This window comes from Geotrypetes seraphini, chromosome 1 (genome assembly GCF_902459505.1).
Source record: "Geotrypetes seraphini chromosome 1, aGeoSer1.1, whole genome shotgun sequence".
NCBI lineage: Eukaryota > Metazoa > Chordata > Amphibia > Gymnophiona > Dermophiidae > Geotrypetes > Geotrypetes seraphini.
Window position 1 is genome coordinate 121,755,419 of NC_047084.1, and position 20,810 is coordinate 121,776,228.

The 20,810-nt window shown below is 41.7% G+C and overlaps 1 protein-coding gene across 2 annotated transcripts in view; it reads right to left on the reverse strand.

Annotated features, from left to right (window-relative positions):
- The window catches only part of TLN1 (talin 1), a 690,102-nt gene that overhangs the window by 383,775 nt on the left and 285,517 nt on the right, over positions 1 to 20,810 (reverse strand). For both annotated transcript variants that reach the window (XM_033937496.1, XM_033937486.1), the window contains exons 14-18: positions 16,729 to 16,909; positions 9,814 to 9,927; positions 3,069 to 3,177; positions 2,644 to 2,852; positions 1,374 to 1,472 (exon numbers count right to left, since the gene is read on the reverse strand). In XM_033937496.1, the coding sequence (XP_033793387.1) occupies positions 1,374 to 1,472; positions 2,644 to 2,852; positions 3,069 to 3,177; positions 9,814 to 9,927; positions 16,729 to 16,909 (712 nt within the window). The remainder of the gene's footprint in view (positions 1 to 1,373; positions 1,473 to 2,643; positions 2,853 to 3,068; positions 3,178 to 9,813; positions 9,928 to 16,728; positions 16,910 to 20,810) is intronic.

Genomic DNA, 20,810 nt, shown 5'->3' on the forward strand with positions numbered 1-20,810 from the left:
AAGAAAAGCCTGATGAAAAAGACTCTCCCATGGTCAAAAGTAAGAGGCCTGAAAAGAACCAGTCATGAAAAAGTTAGTCTCAGAAAACCCCAACACGATGGCAAGGGATTCCCCAGTGCCTGTGGCAATAAGGGAATTCCAGGCGCCTCCACCGGTGGCAGCCACAATGGCTGGGGGAGCCCTAGAGCCTACAGCATCTGGAGAATCCCAGGCCTCCCCACCACCCATGGCTGACTTTCCCTTTACAGCTGACTCAAAAACAACAAATGCTGGCCGCATTGAGACCTCGGCAGGAACACACTCAGCACTTTTTAGGCCGAGAAGTGCTCATTGTGAACCATGAGGCAGGCTCAATTCAGACGCCAGTTAGCTAGAAGGGAGACAAATTAATGAATGAAAGGCACTAATAAAAATCAATGGCTTTGTCTCAGGGTTTTGGGGGAGTTTTGTTGGTTTTTTTTTTAAACTTTAGGGAGCACACAGTCAGTGCCCACAGACAGCTGAGGCACCGCTAAATAAAATTGGGGAGGTGAGGGAATGGAGGAAGGGACTCGGCCACCTGAGTGTGACACACCCGAGATCTAACAGGACCCCTGTGGGACCCAAGCTCAGTCCGGACAAGTAAAGGCCTAAAAGGTCCCTGTCTATCCTCTCCAACAATCCCTAACCAAAGGCTAAGAAAGCAAAACAGAACACAACTGGACAGGCTTACTACCACCACCACCACCTGCTGGCAGAGCAGCATAAACTCATCTGTCTGTGCTGGCCTTTAGGGACGCTAAGGACCTGTAATTTGTAGGCGGCAATACAGACCTAGTATAAATTCTGTGGCTGTCTTTAGGTGCATCAATGCCAACCTACGCTATAACACTTACATGCACAGATATGCCCAGCCATGGAAACGTAACACCTAAATTGTAGCACCCACTTATAGAATTGTTACCCATCTGGATAGCCCAGCAAGTCTTAGAGGTATGAGATGGCATTTCTCTTGCCCATTCCTAACTTAGCTAAGGCGCATTTGAGGAGAAGTGGAAGAGCGATTGTTCCTTTGCAAGACCAATAGTATGGAACCAGCTGTTGCTCTTCCTGGTGTATAAACTTTTTAATAAATAAATAAATAGATGGGAACAGTTGAATAATTGTATTGTTTTAGTTCTGCTGCTTTTGCCTCTCCCACACGTGAAAAGAAAAAAAGAAAGTTTAACTTCTTTGGGCTGCATTCATCTACGATGAGGAAAGGTATAGTGTTCTGGAAAATGAGCTAACCAGGCCATTGTTTGGGCACAGCCTCCCTTCCTAGTCAATGATGGGTCTTGTGTTATCCCTTATTAGTTCCCTTCTAGTACAGGGTGCAAACAGCAATGGCTGACCTGGAATCGAGGGTCTGTGTCGCTCTCTCCAATTTGCTGAAGGAGTTCTCCACTGGCCTGTCCCACATTCCCAGCAGCCTGTAAAAGGTTCTGACGTGGCTGTAACAAAACAACCTAAACTAAATACATTTTCATAAATCAGCCAAGGGAACAATCCGAGGTAAAAATTAACCCACAGTGCTGACTCACTCCTCCGCCCAACACCTCACGCCTTACTCTCTGCTACTTAATTTCTCATTCAATCTAATCACTAGCTAAGACCAACAGTAATCCCTTAAGTCCCAATTTCCAAACAAATCCCACAGCGCTGAGTCACTCCTCCGCCCAACACCTCACGCCTTACTCTCTGCTACTTAATTTCTCATTCAATCTAATCACTAGCTAAGACCAACAGTAATCCCTTAAGTCCCAATTTCCAAACAAATCCCACAGCGCTGAGTCACTCCTCCGCCCAACACCTCACGCCTTACTCTCTGCTACTTAATTTCTCATTCAATCTAATCACTAGCTAAGACCAACAGTAATCCCTTAAATCCCAATTTCCAAACAAATCCCACAGCGCTGACTCACTCCTCCACCCAACACCTCACGCCTTACTCTCTGCTACTTAATTTCTCATTCAATCTAATCACTAGCTAAAACCAACAGTAATCCCTTAAATCCCAATTTCCAAACAAATCCCACAGCGCTGACTCACTCCTCCACCCAACACCTCACGCCTTACTCTCTGCTACTTAATTTCTCATTCAATCTAATCACTAGCTAAAACCAACAGTAATCCCTTAAATCCCAATTTCCAAACAAATCCCATAGCGCTGACTCAATCCTCCACCCAACACCACACCCCTTACTCTCTGCTACTTAATTTCTCGTTCATTCTAATCGCTAGCTAAGACCAACAGTAATATCTTAAGTCCCAATTTCCAAACAAATTCCACAGCGCTGACTCACTCCTCCTCCTTACTCTCTGTTACTTAATTTCTCGTTCAATCTAATCGCTAGCTAAGCCCAACAGTAATCCCTTCATCCACTAAGTCCCAATTTCCAAATCCATGCAGTACCTCAACTTCTCCATTCCCCTCCTGTCCCTCTCTCACAGCTCAGTGCTGCCTGAGCAACACCCTTCTATGACTCACGACTATGCCAATCTTCTCCTCAGGATCTCTGCAATGTCCTGGGTCTTGCCTTCCCCCTCCTGTTTCTTGAGGTGAGGTCCCCTGCTTGAACCCATCCATACCGCAAAACTAAGTCCTGTTTCCACATTTTGTACCTCAGTGCTGGCAGGCTGAGCTGTTTTCAGCAGATCCGAGACGGCTCCTGCTAGGTTCTTAGCTGCCTGTAGTAGTTGTCGCCCATTCCCTCCTTCATCCTCCATCAATGCTGCCAGCAGTTTCACACCTTTTGACATCTCTGTCAGGTTTGATGAGATGGTGGTAACGGCACAGCCTACAGCGGTGTAGTCTGTGTCTGCTGGATCTCCTGCAGAGACATGGACATGAAGTTAGAAGTCTTAGCCTGAAAAATGGTGGATGCAGTCCTCTCCACAAGAGGGTCAGCAAAACACTGTCAGTACAGTTTGGGGAGGCTGTCCTGGCAATGTAGTTACCCTAGGAGAGGAGGAAACCTCTTTGGTTGTAAGAAGGTAAATTAGATGGCACACTGATAGAAATTGAAGCATGGGCCCTGAATGCCTACCTGCCGTTAGGTTCACTACAGATGCTGTGCCTGCAGTGATGGCATCCACCTGAGAATGGATTTCATGCTTCGATTCATCCATCTTGTTCCTGCGCCATGCTTTTGCTGCCTGCAAAATAAAAAGACGTGATTACTGCTTGGAATACTGCTTCCTATTCATCATCTGGATGCTAATAAGCAATGATCTTCTTGCCATGGCCAGTGTAACCTGCTCTTTACTACTAAGTCATCCAGAACTTCTAGTCTGCGCCAATGTGCAACACCTATTGTGAGGCCAAAAAGACCATGGTACAGTGAGAGGAAGTGATGTACAGGTCAGAGATTCAGGGAAGCCAGGCTCAGGCTGAATTTCTGCCACTGCCTCAAGTATGCACTTAGACTGGAAAAGCTCTCTGGCACACTGACATTTTCTTCTTGAATGCTTATGATTTTCTAGTGCTATCGGATGTGATAAGTATTATATATAAAGACTATGAGATCACATTCAGATCAGATAGAAGGACTGAGCCATGAGCTCTGGTTAAAATCCTTCCTATAACTGGGATGTATCAATGTAAATCACCTTGAAGTCCAGAGAACATAGTCTCCTTGGTTTAGAAGGGAAAACGATACCTAGGGGTCAATATTGGGCTGGTAGGGTCAGCATCTTTTTACATGTTGATCACTGCTGTCTAATTTAGGCCATATCTGTGCTCTGGCACTGAACATGTGGCTCAGTTGAGGTAGCCAGAAATTACGTGGCTGTGGCTGATAATTCAGTGCTGCACCCACATAGCTAGCCAGGCAGCACTGCAAAATGTATTTATTATTTATTATTATAAAATTATAATGACTTAGCTTCAAAAATGATAAGAAGAGATTTGTTTTCCAAACAGACAATGTATTATGGAAATTCTAATAAGGCAGGAAGATTATTGGCAAATTATCTTAAAGCAAAGAAAAGAAGAACTAACATTGATGCAATAAAAGAGGATAACGGTGTTATAAATAATCAAACAGATCAAATATTAAAACAGTTTCTGAAATTTTATAAAGACCTGTATTCTTCTGAGCCTTATATGGAGAGGCAAAAGGATGGTTTAAATTTTTTAGATTTAATTATTGGACCTAAGGTTCCTGAACATATAAAAAGAAGTTTAGAAGAACCTATATCTCTAAAAGAATTAGAATCAGCGTTGAAGTCTCTTAGAGTTGGATCCGCTCCAGGTGGTGATGGATAAACGGTAGAATTTTATAAAACATTCAAAATGTCCTTTCCCCTTATTTATTAAATTTATATCAGGCACAACTTATAAAAGGTTATATTAAGGGTACTATGGCTGAATCAGTAGTAATTGTTTTGCCTAAGCCAAACAAAGATCCTACTTTGGTTTCAAACTACAAGCCTATATCTTTTTTTTTAATATATCTTTATTCATTTTTAAAGTATGAAAAAAAGTGTACAATAAATCAAGTCATAATATACATTCTTCACTTGAAACTCTACAGTCATCTTATACTATAAATTACCTCCCATCCCTCCCTTTCCAAATATTTTTGTAATTACCTATCACATTATCATAAAATTACCTATCACACCTATCAAAAAATCCACCCACCCCCCTCCCACCCTATACATACTAAATGGGGATAAATACAATTATTTATTATAGTAATCTATTAATGGTCCCCACACATCTTTAAATTTCTTATAATAACCTTTTCTAACCGCCAATGTTTTTTCCATTTCATACACATGACACACCGAACTCCACCAGAAACAGTAATTCAACCCCCTGTAGTCTTTCCAATTGTATGTTATTTGTTGGATGGCAACTCCTGTTAAAATCATTAACAGCTTATTATTATTCGAGGAGATTTGACTTTTGGCCCTCATAGACATCCCAAACAAAACTGTGTCATATGACAGGGCCACATGATTCTCTAACATACAATTTATTTGTCCCCATATCAATTTCCAAAAATTATTAATAAGAGGACAATAAAATAATAAATGATCTAGGGTTCCAGCCTCAAGATGACAATGCCAACATCTATTAGATTTAGAGCAATCCAATTTTTGTAAACGAACAGGGGTCCAGAGTGCTCTATGCAACAGGAAAAACCATGTTTGCCTCATAGACACAGACAATGTACATCTTATCCTCCAAGACCAAATACGTGACCATTGAGATGCATTAATTTTATGCTTAATCTCAATGCTCCAAATATCTCTAAGTAGAGTCCTTGGTTTTTTATTTAAATAGCCAGATAATGTTTTATACCACTGCGCGGCCTGGTGACCCAGAAAATCTGCCTGGAAGCATAAGAATTCTAGAGTAAAATGAGTATTTAAAGACTTCCATTCAGGGAACCCTGCCTGAATGGCCTGCTTCAATTGCAACAATTTATAACTTTGTTTTTTATCAAGACCAAATTTATGTTGCAATTGTGAAAACTCCAGCAGTTTACCATCATTAATAACATCATTTAAAGTACGTATTCCTGCCTCAATCCAATCCTTCCAGACAATCATAAAACCGCCTATTCGTATCTTGGAGTTCAGCCATATGTTTTGACAAGTAGATTTTTGAATAGTAATAGGAGTTAAATTGTTAACATATTTTAATGTTGTCCATGTGTCCATTAATATCCTATTGGTTTTCCTTATTCTAGGCATTTTAATGCTAAGCAGATGACGAAGCCTGATAGGAGACATGAGCTGCCACTCCAACCATAACCAATCTGGAAGCTTCTCCATGAGTTCTGGGAGGACCCAATACATACCTTGGTGCAAGATATAGGATTGATGAAACCTATAAAAATTTGGAAAATTTACCCCTCCCTCCTCAATTGGTTTTTGTAAAGTCACTAGAGCAATTCTTACAGCTTTACCCAGCCAAATAAATTTACTAAGAATATTATTTAATTTTTTATAAAAAGACCCCTGAAAAAAAACTGGTATCATTCCCATTTGATAACAAACCACAGGCAATATCATCATTTTGACAGTTTGCACTCTTCCCCACCAAGATAACTGTAAAGGATTCCATTGCTCACATAACTCTGTTACTTTTTGCAATAAACTTTTTTCATTCATTATAATTGTCTCATCAAGTGTGTTTTTTATCCATATACCTAAGTATTTTATTCCTTCTTCTTTCCATATAAAAGGGAATGAGTCAAATAATCCTTTTGTGCAATGCACATTTAAAGGAAGAACTTCTGAATTAATCCAATTTATTTTATATCCTGAAAACTTTCCAAATTTTTCAATCAAAACCAGTAAATTTGGAATAGTTGTTTCAGGATTTCTCAAATGAAGTAATATATCATCCGCATATGCAGATACTTTATATTCTTTATCATTACGCGGTATACCCTGTATCTCCCTTTTCTGTTGAATAGCTAATAATAAGGGTTCAAGCACTATATCAAAAAGTAAAGGAGATAGAGGATCAAGCCTATATCTTTAATAAATGTGGATAATAAACTTTTGGCGAAAATTTTGGCTTTGAGATTGTCTAAAGCTCTCCCTTATATTACAGATATGCACCAGACTGGGTTTGTAGCTAAAAGACATTCCTCTAATAACTCTAGATTAGCGTTCCATATGTTAAATTTATCAAAAAATTTGGAAGAGCCAGCTTTTGCTGTTTCTTTAGATGCACAGAAAGCTTTTGATAGGGTAGAATGGAATTTCATGTATCAAACTTTAGATTGGTTTGGTATAGGTTCTGGATTTGTACAAATGATTACAACATTGTATAGCTTCCCTGTTGCAAGATTAAATATTAATAATACGTTGTCTGAGGGTTTTCAATTGCAGAGGGGAGTTAGACAAGGTTGTCCTTTATCTCCTTTGTTATTTGATATAGTATTAGAACCCTTATTGGTAGCTATTCCTTATTCTGATATGGAATATAAGATCTCGGCATATGCAGATGATATTCTGCTTTATTTGAGAAATCCAGAGTTTACTTTACCTTGCTTGTTGGAATTAATTGATATGTTTGGTAAATTTTCAGGTTATAAAATCAATTGGAGTAAATCAGAAATATTACCTTTAAATGTTTATTGTCTAAAAGGATTATTTGATTCTTTTCCATTCATATGGAAAGAGGATGGATTTAAGTATCTAGGTATTCAAATTAAAAGTACAATTGATGATACAGTAAAGGAAAATGAAAAACTTGTTTTAAAAAGAGTTACGGAGTTATGTGAGCAATGGAATCCTCTACATCTTCCTTGGTGGGGGAGAGTTCAAACTATTAAAATGATGATTTTGCCTGTGGTTTGTTACCAAATGAGTATGATACCGATTGAACAATCAGTATAGTTTGGAGTTCCTATGCTTCCAAGCAGACTTCCTAGACATCAAGCCGCACTGTGGTATAAATTACTATCTGGATACTTGAATAAAAAACCAAAAAATGGTCTGAGAGACATTTGGAGCATTGAGATCAAGCACCACATTTCTGCATCTCAATGGCTACGAATTTGGTCTTGGAGAATGAGATGTACAGTGTCAGCATCTATGAGACAGACTTGGTTATTTTTGTCACATAGAGTGTTTTTGGACCCCTGTTCGGTTACAAAAATTAGATAGTTCTAAGTCCAATAGATGCTGGCACTGTAATCTGGAACCTGGGCATTAGATCATCTACTTTATTTTTGTCCCTATATTAAGTTATTTTGGAATTCAATATGGTCTTAAGTAAATACATTATTGGAAAATCATGTGGCACTCTCTTATGATACAGTGCTATTTGGCATGATGATGAGAAAAAGAGTCAAATATCATCAGAGAACAAGCCATCCAACACATAACCAAAAATTGGAAAAATTACAGAAACCTTAGTTATACATTTTGGTGGAATACATTATGCCATATATTTAAAATGGAACGTGCAATAGCAATACAAAGAGGGACATATACTAAATTTATAAAAATATGGGGGCCACTGGCAAAATATTGTAGTGAATAGTCGTCACTTCTTCTCTTCTCCTTTTCGTTTTATTTTTTAGCACACTAAAGGGGGGAGGGAGTTAGAAATAATGTTACATATTATGTTATACTATGATATATAATTTGTGTATATTTTTATTGAAAATATGATGAAGGGTGGGTGGTAGGGGGGTTATTGATTTTACTAGATGTTTATATGGCAGATATCAAAGTGATATTCTGGAATAATTTGTTGTAATATATTCTTTGGTGCACTTGTTGTTTAATTTGAAAACGAATAAAGAATTTAAAAAAAAAATTATATACCACATACAACTATGTGGTTTACATATCACAAACATAAAATCTTATTTCCCTGCTATTTCTGACTGATATTTTACGGGTCCTATCTGCCTTGTCACCAGTGCATGCATGGCTCTTAGTTTCACCCAGAGTTCGCCTCTTTGCCTGGACAGAGGGGTTAAATGCTGCTGCCATTCTCTCCTGACCTAGTCAATATGATTTAATTAAGCAAAAGCCTCTCCTGCCCATTTAAATTGTTTTCAGTTTTTAGAAAGCAGGAAAGCGCTTTTACTCTATGTCCTAGTTCATCTACATGGGCCTTTAAGAAGGAAGCGTAATTTAAAGGAGCTCCCACAAAATGTAGTCTGTGTCTTCCTTTGGCAATTCTAAGAATCCAGGTGGAGGGAGGTGAGAAACCTCAGCATCACCTCTCTCCCTTCCCCACCCATTGAGATACTCTGAAATCTTCATGGCAAAATCACCTACATACACTAGACCCCTTGCTTTCAATTAGGTGTCAAGAAATGGGTTAGTCTTTTTGTCTTGTATCTTGCCTGGGAAGGACTATGTAGCAAAAAGGTGCAGCTCACAGCTAGCTCTGTAAGGTAGTGAGTTCAGGATAGTGAATTCCTGGGGATGGGGATGACTCTTAAACATGCACTTTTCTGTTTCCAAAAGCATGAATATATTTTACATACAAAATGTATCTGCTCAAATAGCAGAGGAGTACACTAATGATTAAGACCCAAGAAAGTCAGAGTTCAAATTCCACTAGCACTCTGTGCATTCAATTCTGCTCTTTTTATCTGAAAAAAGATATAGCGAAATTAGAAAAAGTTCAAAGAAGAGCGACCAAGATGATAAAGGGGATGGAACTCCTCTCGTAAGAGGAAAGACTAAAGAGGTTAGGGCTCTTTCGTTTGGAAACGAGACAGATGAGGGGAGATAGGCTTGAAGTCTACAAAATCCTGAGTGATTGATGTAGAACAGGTACAAGTGGATCGATTTTTCACTCCGTCAAAAATTACTAAGACTAGGGGACACTCAAAGTTACAGGGAGATACTTTTAAAACTAATAGGAGGAAATATTTTTTCACCCAGAGAACAGTTAATCTCTGTACCTGGTTTTAAAAAAAGGTTTGGACAAGTTCCTGGAGGAAAAGTCCATAGTCTTATTGAGACAGACATGGGGGAAGCCACTGCTTGCCCTGGATCGGGTTTTTGTCAAGTACTTGTGACCTGGATTGGCCACTGGGCTAGGTGGACCATTGGTCTGACCCAGTATGGCTATTCTTATGGTGTTCTAGTGCAAGTCATTTAATCCTTCACTGCCTCAAGTACAGACTCACATGCCTAGAACTACTACTGAGCAAGATGTGATCTAATGCAAATGTCAAGTCTTAGTCTACAATAATCTGAAATGCCTTAAGAGAGCCCTGGACCAGAAACTGCAATAGAGTAGATATTGCTGGAGTGTGACTACTCTACACCAGATGCTAGAGAGCGGATACTCACCGCGTCCTGTCCGAGGGGAGGTAGAGAGTCAAACTCATCTAGTGTAGCCTGTGCTGCGTGTACCGCCTGCATACTGGAGTTGATGGTTCCAGTCAAGGCTTGCTGAGCTGATGTCTGTCAAGAGAACAAAAGACAATGTAGCCATTTCAATTATGGTTGTAATTTATTAGACCTGATAAACCGCTTTTACGTGCCAGTATAAAACTCAATGAACAGGACAGAGGACACACAAAAACCAAACACCATCCAGTCAAAGAATTACAGTCACACAGTCATAAGAAAAGGACTAAGCAGACAATTAAGCTCATGCCCCCTATGACCAAGAAGTCCCAACTCAATCACCAAACGGCATCAAAAAATAAATGAGGTTTCAAATAGAGATCTGCAAGTGAACGGGGATTGCGAGAATCCCATGGGTCATGTGGGAACCCCACAGGGATCCCCCCAGATCTACGGGACTCCCACAGGAACCCCCTCAGGTCTAGGGGACTCCCACAGGGATCCCCCCCAGGTCTGGGGACTCCCACAGGGATCCCCCCCCCCCAGGTCTAGGGGACTCCCACAGGGATCCCCCTCCCAGGTCTAAGGGACTCCCACAGGGATCCCCCCCAGATCTAGGGGACTCTCACAGGGATCCCCCCAGCTCTAGGGGACATCCACAGGGTTCCCCCCCCAGGTCTAGGGGACTCCCTTGGGAATCCCCCCAGGCTCACGGGACTCCCTTGGGGATGGAACCGGGATTCCCGAGGCCTGGGAAACAATTAGTAGAAGATAGACAAAAGCAGAAACTGGGACCAAGATGATGGAAAAACAAAATGTGCTACAGCAAGGGAGATGTTTATGTTGAAGGGGACTAAGCTCAAAGTGGGAGGCCCAGCCCCGCTCTCATGGTTATGCCACCAATTGTGTTTAGTACAAAATGAAGTACTTGCTGAGTTTGTTTTGGGGTTTCCAGTTCAGTTTTGGCACATTTTTCTTATGCAACCATTGGCCTGAAAGTGCCTCTCTCAATTCTGCTTTAAATGATTTTGATGCTGTATTGTTTGATTCTTTACTCATTGCTGCATTAAAAATCATTTGTGGATCTTGGAAGGAGCTCTCAGAGTTACCTATGCCAGACAGTGATATGCAGGCACACTTGTTGGCTTAACGAAGGATAAGAGTGGTAGAAAAATAAGTCACAATGTAAATAGGTTTCGTGATACTGATTTACCAAAACAAACCTCTGGATCCAGGCAATAGTGCTTTGTAAAAGTTTGCACTGAGGAGCAAATTGCAGCCTTGCAAATATCTTGAATGGGAATGGATTTCAAATTCATGACTGAAGAAGCTGTAGCTCGTACTGTATGAGCTCCAATTAACCAGTCGGTTGTAGGTTTGCTATCCAAGAGGAAAGAGCTCTTTTTGATGCCAGTTTCCCTTGGGTAGCTGGATTGTAGGAAATGAATAGTTGGTTTGTCTGACGTAACTGGTAGTTGCTTTGAGGTAAAAAAGTAATGCTCTTCTGAAGTCTAGTGTGTGGAGAGATTGCTCTGCTGTAGAGGAGAAAAACAAAGTTTGGTTTAGGAAAGAATTTAGGATGAGCTTGTAGTTGTACTCTAGAGATAAGGATAATAGGTGACTAGTGCTTGAAGGTCACTAATTCTTCTGGCTGAAGTTAAAGCTGTGAGAAAAACTATTTTCCAAGTAAGGAAAGAAAGCGAAGCAGAACCCAATGGCTCAAACGGGTCCTGCCTTAAGATATTTAAAAACCAAATTCAGGTCACACGCCAGAGGTGTGACCCGCATGTGATGACCACAAGCATGTTAGTGGCAATAGATAGGAGTTGCAAACATGGCACTTTGGTGTATTTGAGTAGTTGAATGTTCTGGAATGGCAGTGGCTCCCTTCACTGAGATCTACATGTGTCACCGATGAAAACAATGCTATTTCAATAGTTTGGGGGAAATGGTACTGAGGAGTGTTAATTGTCTTTCGTTTAGTAATTGTCTTATGTACACAGAGTCGAGCCCCTACTTCAGGAGATAATACGGTATATAAACCTAAGGCTTAAATTGTATTAGATGTTAAAGATGGAATTGAATTAAATTAAAAAAACATTCTGCATGTGTGGAATCCACATGGATAGAAATTCCATGTGTGAAGGGTTATGCTACCGTCCCCTGGAACAAAATGAGAAGACAGATGAAGAAATGTTTTCAGAAATTAGGAAAGTTGGAGAATTGGGCAACAGTATAATAATGGGTGATTTCAATTACCACTATAACAAACTGGAGGAGTACAATAATCACAAAATCAAACAAAGAATAAGCCTGCTCCTGTAATTCCCAGTAGGTGTGATATCCCTCCAGAAACAATAGACCACTGTGGAGCTTGGATGGATTACTTTGCTGGATTGTGTCACATCCCTGGATAGGACGCTGTGTTCCTGTGTGATAGACGTTGATGAGTCCTTCATTACATTTCCTGCTTTCATGGTTACTTCTGTGCTTACCGGAGTAAGGTGCTGCAATATACCTTCAGAAGAAGTGGAGTTTTTGAAACCCATGAAGCCTAACTGAGGATTTCTCTCCACTCCTTTTTTCATTCTTTTTTCTTTTGCTGTCTTCTTGTCTTTAGGGCAGGTGGTGTTCTATTGTTTCTGGAGGTATACCACACCTACTGGAAAACCCTGAATGCATATCATTTTAGGAGCAGGCTTATTCTTTGTTTGATTTTGTGATTTCAATTACCCCATCATTGACTGGTTAAATGTTACATTGGGGAGTGCTAGGGCGGTAAAATTCCTAGATGTCATAAATGACTACTTCTTGGAGCAACTGGTCTGGGAATCGATAAGAGGGTGAGCTATTTTAGATTTCATCCTTAGTGGAATGCAAGGCATAGTATAGGAGTTAACTGTGTTGGGTCCATTGGGAAACAGTGATCATAATGTGATCACTGATACTGGGAGTGACGTCGCAAAAGAAATCTACTGTAGAGGTGTTTAATTTTCAAAAGGGCGACTACGATAAACTGAGGAAAATGGTTAAAAAGAAGCTAAAAGGATCAGTTGCAAAAATTAGGACTGTAAACCAGGCGTAGATTTTTAAAATACCATCGTGAGAGCCCAGACCAGATGTATTCCACGTATCAGCAAAGGTGGAAAGAGGAGGAAATGAGAGCCGGCATGGTTAAAAGGTGAAGTGAAAGAGCAAAAAAACAAATCCTTTATTTTTTTTTTTAATTATTTATTCATTTTTGCATATTACAACAAGTGTATTAGATAAAATCATAGGAACTTATAAATACACACTTGATTAACTTTCATGTAACACATTAAATACAATTAAAGAATGGAAAAAGGATCTGAATGAAGAAAATAAGAAGAGACACAAGCACTGGTAAGCTAGATGCAAAGAATATGAAGAGAAACTTGCAAAATAAGCAAAAACTCATAACAATATTTTTAGATACATCAGAAGCATAAAACCTGTGACGGAATTTGTGGGGCTGCTGGATGATCAAGGAGCAAAAGGGGCGCTCAGGGAAGATAAGGCCATAGCGGAGAGACTGAATGAATTCTTTGCTTCGGTCTTCACGGAAGAAGATATAAGAGCCAGAAATGGTTTTCAAGGGTGATGATCCGGAGGAATTGAAAGAAATCTCGGTGAATCTGGAAGATGTACTAAGTCAAATCGACAAGTTAAAAAGCGATCAATCACCTGGACCGGATGGTATACATCCCAGGGTACTAAAAGAACTCAAACATGAAATTGCTGACCTGCTGTTAGTGATCTGCAACCTGTCGCTAAAATCATCTGTATTGCCTGAAAATTGGAGGGTGGCCAATGTTATGCCGATTTTTAAAAAGGGTTCTAGGGGAGATCTGGGAAATGACAAACCAGAAAGCCTGACTTTGGTGCCAGGCAAAATGATGGAAACAATTAAGCACTATGCTTAAGTGAGGTGATACCAAGGGAGTTGATGCTAACAGCAGCATTTTATGCAAAATAAGCATATTACCAAGCTCCCTACGGAAGAACTCATGGAGAAAACATGTACCAATTCAACAGGCGGTACCCTCGATTTAGCAGGTTGCCTGGAGAGGGTACATTGATGAGTGCACAGTGTGAAGAAGAAACAACCTGTAAATGAAGAACGATGACGATGCTGTTCGGTCTGCATTAAAAAAGACTTGATGCCATTTAGACCTGCAACACCTTAAAAGAATGCATCGGTACTTATGGCTCAACAGCCTGTATCATCGGTGCAGCAGGATGATTTTGATGAGGGAGAGACAACCTGTTATGCTGGGGAGCATCGGTGTCGATGTTCAGTCTGCATCAAGAGACTCGATGCTGTAGAGACCTATGACGCTTGTTGAGGAGTGGATGCTTCTGAGCTGGTTCCCCCGATGCTGGAAGTTCGAAGTCAATGTTGATGCCAATGCAGAAGCTGTCGATATTGGCAGTTAAGAAGATCTGATAATGTTTACAATGATGCCAAAGAACTGCTCCCACTAAGCTCGATGGGCCTTAAGAGAGTGCAATTTTAAAGAGGAACACCGAGTACAAGTCTCAATGTGGAATTTGTGAGACTATGCTGCCTGCTTGTTCTAGGATAACCTATATTTTTAGGAGAGCATTGAGATAAATGTTGATTTGTGGTGCCTTTTGGGGGGGCTGCCTCTACAATGTGGAATCAATTACTGGTTGGTATTAGATCTATTGAATCTGTGGCTAATTTTAAGAAACAGCTGAAGACTTATTGTTTTACATTACATTACGGATTTCTATTCCGCCTGTGCCTTGCGGTTCTAGGCGGATTACAATATAGAAATTATCTGGGCAGTTCCAGTAGAATTACATTTCAGGATAAGGGTAAGTTACAGGAACAGTAAAGGATTATGATACTTCAATTTCACAGAAGATAATACATATCACAGAAGATAATACATATAACAGAACATATAACGGCCCTGTTTGGGCCGCCGCGGGAGCGGACTGCTGGGCAGGATGGACCTATGGTCTGACCCGGCGGAGGCACTGCTTATGTTCTTATAATACATATCACAGAAGATAATACGTGTCAACTGAATCAAGTTAAATCGGGTGTAGTGTAAAAGAGTTACAGTACATTCTGGATCACAGACAAAGAGATACTATAGGTGGGTGTTTCCAAAGGCGTTGATTGGGGACTCATTGGGTGGTAGTTGGAGTGATGGGAGATATTTTTTGAACAGTAGTGTTTTTATTTCTTTACGGAACTCTTTTATGTCTGTTGTTTTGGTCAGAAGTTTTGAGATGTCAGAGTCGATTTTAGCTGCCTGTGTCCCCAGAAGGTTGTCGTAAAGTTTCTTAAGACGAGTACCGTTGAGAGGTGGGTAGGTGAAAAGGTTCTGTGTTCTCCTTCTTCTGGGTGAGAGGTAGTAGTGAAAACAGTTGTTTAGGTAACTGGGTGCCGTGCCGTGGGTTACTTTGAAAATGAGACAGTAGAGTTTGAATTGTGTTCTTGCTTTTATTGGTAGCCAGTGAGATTCTAAGTATGCATTGGTAATGTGGTCGGGTTTGCTGAGTGAGTATATGAGTCTGAGGGCTGTGTTCTGGATGGTCTGTAGTTTTTTTATTGTGTTGGTAGGGCAAGGTAAGTAGAGGCTGTTGCAGTAGTCTACAATACTTAGCACAAGGGATTGGACAATGATCCTGAATTGGTCTTTATTAAAGAATTTTCAGATTTTTCTTAGATTTCGCATTGTGAAGAATGCTTTTTGGGTGATTTTATGGATTTGTGTTTGCATTGTGCAGCATCTGTCTAAATGTATACCTAGGATTTTGAGGGAGCTCTGTATTGGGTACTTGATTGAGTTTACTTCCAGTTCAGTTAGGGATGGTTTTTTGTCCTTCTCTAGTAGTAGGAATTTAGTTTTGTTTTACACATACGTTTGGAGTGACGAACTGCCTGGAAAGCTAGAAGGTGAGTGCATGAGTTAACATGAATAGTGTTGATTTTACTGTTTGTTCTTGATAGGATGACAAGAGGTGGAATAAATGACCAGGTCGTTCCTAGATCAAATATAGTTTAGTGGTACAAACAATTATCAAAAAATATTTATGTCTTACCTACGTTATACATTTTTAAGCACATTCTAAAAACAAAAATACAGATAGAATGAAAACATTAAAATACAATGTCCATCCTAAAAAGCTGAAACAAATGTTTTCATTTTCTTCCTAAAACTCAAAAAAGAAAAGAAATAAAGAAATCCCAATTTCCCTTCTGACAAGTGCAGGTCAAGGTCAAATGGCCCATCCACTATTCTCCCCCCTCTCCCTAACAGATCCCACATACTTGTTGCAAGCTTTTTTGAATTCGTAGTCTTTGTTACCACCATTCACTAACCCAGTTTATATAAGCCAATCATCTTAAAGGGAGAATGGACTTTATATTTATACCATGATGGATTGGAACGTACAGGTATTAATTTACTTACCTAGCAGTGAAGAGTTTAGAAATGCACAGACCTATGAGAAAGTAACATAAACAACCTAACACCAAAGCAAACACACAGCAGCAGGACTGGAAGTCCTCAATCAACTGCCTTCCCAGAACCAGGACTCCCAGGGGGCTGGAAGGTATCAACCCCACTCCCTGCCCAGAACCAGGACTCCCAGGGGGCTGGAACGCATCAACCCCACTCCCTGCCCAGAACCAGGACTCCCAGGGGGCTAGAAGGCATCAACCCCACTCCCTGCCCAGAATCAGGACTCCCAGGGGGCTGGAAGTCCTCAATCCACTCCCTGCCCAGAACCAGGACTCCCAGGGGGCTGGAAGGCATCAACCCCACTCCCTGCCCAGAACCAGGACTCCCAGGGGGATGGAAGGCATCAACCCTACTCCCTACCCAGCATCTTCTCATCCTAAAAGAGCCTTACCAGAGGCGGCATGTGTCCACGATGCATCTGCCCACTAGTTATCTGTTGTTGAGCCTGTGGCATTGTGCCCATCTGGAAATTCTCTGGTCCACCAGCTCCAGATCTCATGATGGCAGGAATAGCTACTGATCCATGTTCTACTTTTCCAACTTGGTTAAACTGCTGCTGGAGAACAGTAGACCTGTAAAGGAGGAGAGAGGTGTTTAGATTACTGACATTTCAAATCTGCTGCTGATCAACTTTAAGCTTTCCTTAAAATTGGCATGTCTACAATTTTCATATCTATGTACAACATATAGTCAGACGTGGACTGACAGTGATCCGGGCCCCCAGGCAATAAGGGTCATTGCCCTCCCCCCCCCCAATTGCATCAAAACTACAGAAAGGAAAGGAATTTAGTATTCTGTCTTTACATATTATATGCAGGTCCTTATTTTGTAGCTGGAGCAATAGAGGGTTAAGTGATTTGCCCAAAGTCACAAGGAGCTGCAGTGGAAATTGAACCCAGTTCCCCAGGTTTGGAATACGGGGACAGACTTAAAGATCTCAATATATATACTTTAAAGGAAAGGTAGGAGACAAGACATATGATAGAGAGGTTTAAATATCTACTTGGCCTAAATGTACATGATACTGAATAGCACAGTTACTTACCGTGACAGGTGTTATCCAGGGACAGCAGGCGGACGCCTCACAAGCAGACTTGCTTGAAGAAACTAGAAGTTTCGAGTCACCCGCACCGCACATGCGCAAGTGCCTTCCCGCCCAGCACAGGGTGCGTCTCCTCAGTTCAGATAGCTAGCAGAGAAGCCAACCAGGGGAGGTGGGTGAGTTGTGAGAATAGCTGTCTGCTGTCCCTGGATAACACCTGTTACGGTAAGTAACTGTGCTTTATCCCAGGCCAAGCAGGCAGGTATTCTCACATATGGGTGACCTCCAAGCTAACCAGAATGGGATGGTGGGAGTGTTGGTAATTTAGGAGAATAAATTTTGTAACACTGTTTGGCCAAACTGTCCATCCCGTCTGGAGAAAGTATCCAGACAATAGTGAGAAGTGAAGGTATGAACCAAGGACCAAGTGGTGGCCTTGCAGATTTCCTCAATAGGGGTAGATCTGAGGAAAGCTGCAGACGCCGCCATAGCTCTGACCCTGTGGGCTGTGACTTTACTGTGTAGGGGTAATCCAGCCTGGGCATAGCAGAAAGAAATACAAGCCGCCATCCAGTTGGAGATGGTGCACTTAGAGATGGGACGCCCCAACTTGTTCGGGTCAAAGGAGACAAAAAGTTGAGGAGCAGTTCTGTGTGGTTTGGTGCTATCCAGATAGAAAGCCAAAGCACGCTTACAGTCCAGAGTGTGAAGGGCTGTTTCTCCAGTGTGAGAATGAGGGTTTGGAAAAAACACTGGAAGTACGATGGATTGGTTGAGATGAAATTCTGAGACCACTTTAGGTACGAATTTCGGATGAGTACGAAGAACAACTTTGTCATGATAGAACACCGTGAATGGTGGGTCAGTAACTAAAGCTTGCAGTTCACTGTCTCTTCGATCAGAAGTGAGGGCTATGAGAAACATCACTTTCCAAGTGAGATACTTCAGATGAACCTTATCAATTGGTTCAAATGGAGGCTTCATGAATTGAGTAAGGACAACATTGAGGTCCCAAACCACAGGAGGCGGTTTGAGAGGAGGTTTAACACTGAAGAGTCCTTTCATGAATTTGAAAACCACTGGATGAGCAGAGAGGGGTTTCCCTTCAATAGGCTGATGGAAAGCCACAATTGCACTGAATTGGACTCCGATAGATGTAGACTTGAGGCCAGAATTGGATAAGTGCAACAGGTAGTCCAAAACAGAAGATAAGGAGGAATGCTGAGGCTCCTTATGATGAGAAAAACACCACGTAGAAAATCAAGTACACTTTTGGTGATAGCATTGTCTCGTGGTAGGCTTTCTAGAAGCTTCTAAAACATCTCTTACAGATTGAGAAAACTGAAGAGGAATTACGTTGAAAGGTACCAAGCTGTCAGGTGTAGAGACTGCAGGTTGGGATGAAGCAAAGATCCTTGACTCTGTGTAAGCAGAGAAGGAAAAACTGGTAGAAGGTATGGCTCCCTGGTGCTGAGTTGAAGTAGAAGGGAGTACCAAGGTTGTCTTGGCCACCGAGGAGCGATTAGAATCATGGTGGCATGATCGTTCTTCAACTTGACCAGAGTCTTGAGAATGAGAGGAAATGGAGGGAATGCATACAGGAAGAGATTCGTCCATTCCAGAAGAAAAGCATCTGCCTCGAGGCGGTGAGGAGAGTATATCCTGGAGCAGAACTGAAGCAGTTTGAAGTTGTGGGGAGCCGCAAAGAGGTCTATCTGAGGGGTCCCCCACTGTGAAAAAATGTAATGAAGAGGCGAGGAATGGAGAGTCCATTCATGAGGTTGCAGAAGACGACTCAAGTTGTCCGCTAAGCAATTCTTCACTCCTTGAATGTAGACAGCTTTGAGGAAGGTGTTGTGATGGATTGCCCAGTCCCAAACCTTCAGAGCTTCTTGACAAAGGAAGGCAGATCCCGTCCCTCCTTGTTTGTTGACATAATACATGGCGACTTGGTTGTCCGTCTGGATGAGGACTACCTGGTCGCGAAGAAAATGTTGAAAAGCGCTGAGAGCCTTGAAAATTGCTCTGAGTTCCAACAGATTTATGTGACATTGACGATCCGTATTGGTCCAGAGGCCTTGAGTACGGAGACCATCGAGATGAGCGCCCCAAGCGTAGGTTGAAGAGTCTGTCGTGAGGACCTTCTGATGAGGGGGCATTTGAAAAAGCAAGCCTTTGGAAAGATTGGAAGAGAGCATCCACCAACGGAGAGACTTCTTCAAGGAAGGAATGACTGAAATGTGTTGAGAAGGAGGGTCGCAAACTTGCGTCCATTGAGATGCCAGGGTCCACTGATGAATTCTGAGGTGGAGTCTGGTAAAAGGAGTCACGTGTACTGTGGAGGCCATCTGACCCAGCAGTACCATCATGTGTCTCGCTGAGATGGAAGAGCAGGAAGAGACTGTATGACAGAGTTGAAGAAGAGCTTCCAGACGTTGTGTGGAAGGAAAGCTCTGAGTTGGACAGTGTCCAGAACAGCTCCAATGAATTGTAGATTCTGTGAGGGCTGAAGTTGAGATTTGGGAAAGTTGATTTTGAATCCCAAACTTTGTAGGAACCAGGTACTCCGTTGGGTCGCTACAACAACCACTTGAGATGTGGAATCTTTGATGAGCTAGTCGCCGAGGTAGGGAAATACCTGAAGACCTTTCGGAGAGCTGCCACTACCACTACCAGGCACTTGGTGAACACTCTGGGAGACGAGGCCAAGCCAAAGGATAGTACTCTGTATTGATAATGCAGATTCCCCACCCCAAATCTGAGGTATTGAGGGGAGGCTGGATGAATGGGGATATGAGTGTAGGCCTCCTTGAGATCCAGAGAGCATAACCAGTCATTCTGCTCGAGAAGGGGATAATTCAAAACTTTTCTTTGACTAGAAATTTGTTGAGAGCCCTGAGATTCAGAATGGGCCGCAGATCGCCCGTCTTCTTCGGAACAAGGAAGTAACGGGAGTAAAAACCCCTGTTCTGCTGTTCCAAGGGAACTGGTTCAATGGCATGGAGAGAAAGCAGAGCTTGAGCTTCCTGAAGAAGGGCAGTCTGGGATGGATTGTAAGGATACTCTCTTGGAGGAAGCTCTGGTGGAACCTGAGTGAAATGAAGACAGTATCCTTCCCTGATGATGGTAAGCACCCAGAGGTCGGATATAATTATCGTCCATTAGTTATAAAAATGATGGAGACGACCTCCTATAGGGGGAAAAGGAGACAGAAACAGAACGGTGGAGGTTATGCTCTGTTGTAAACAGTCAAAAAGGCTGAGAAGCCTTAGGTGCAGCAGAAGGTTGGGGTTTCTGTTGCTTCTGAGGTTGATGTTTTTTCAGAGGAGGACGAGTATAAGGAGCGGGCTTTGGAGCAAAACGCCTTTGATAGATAAGAGCAGGGCGTGCAGGCTTAGCAGGAGCTGGCTTTGGCTTAGGTCTGACTATAG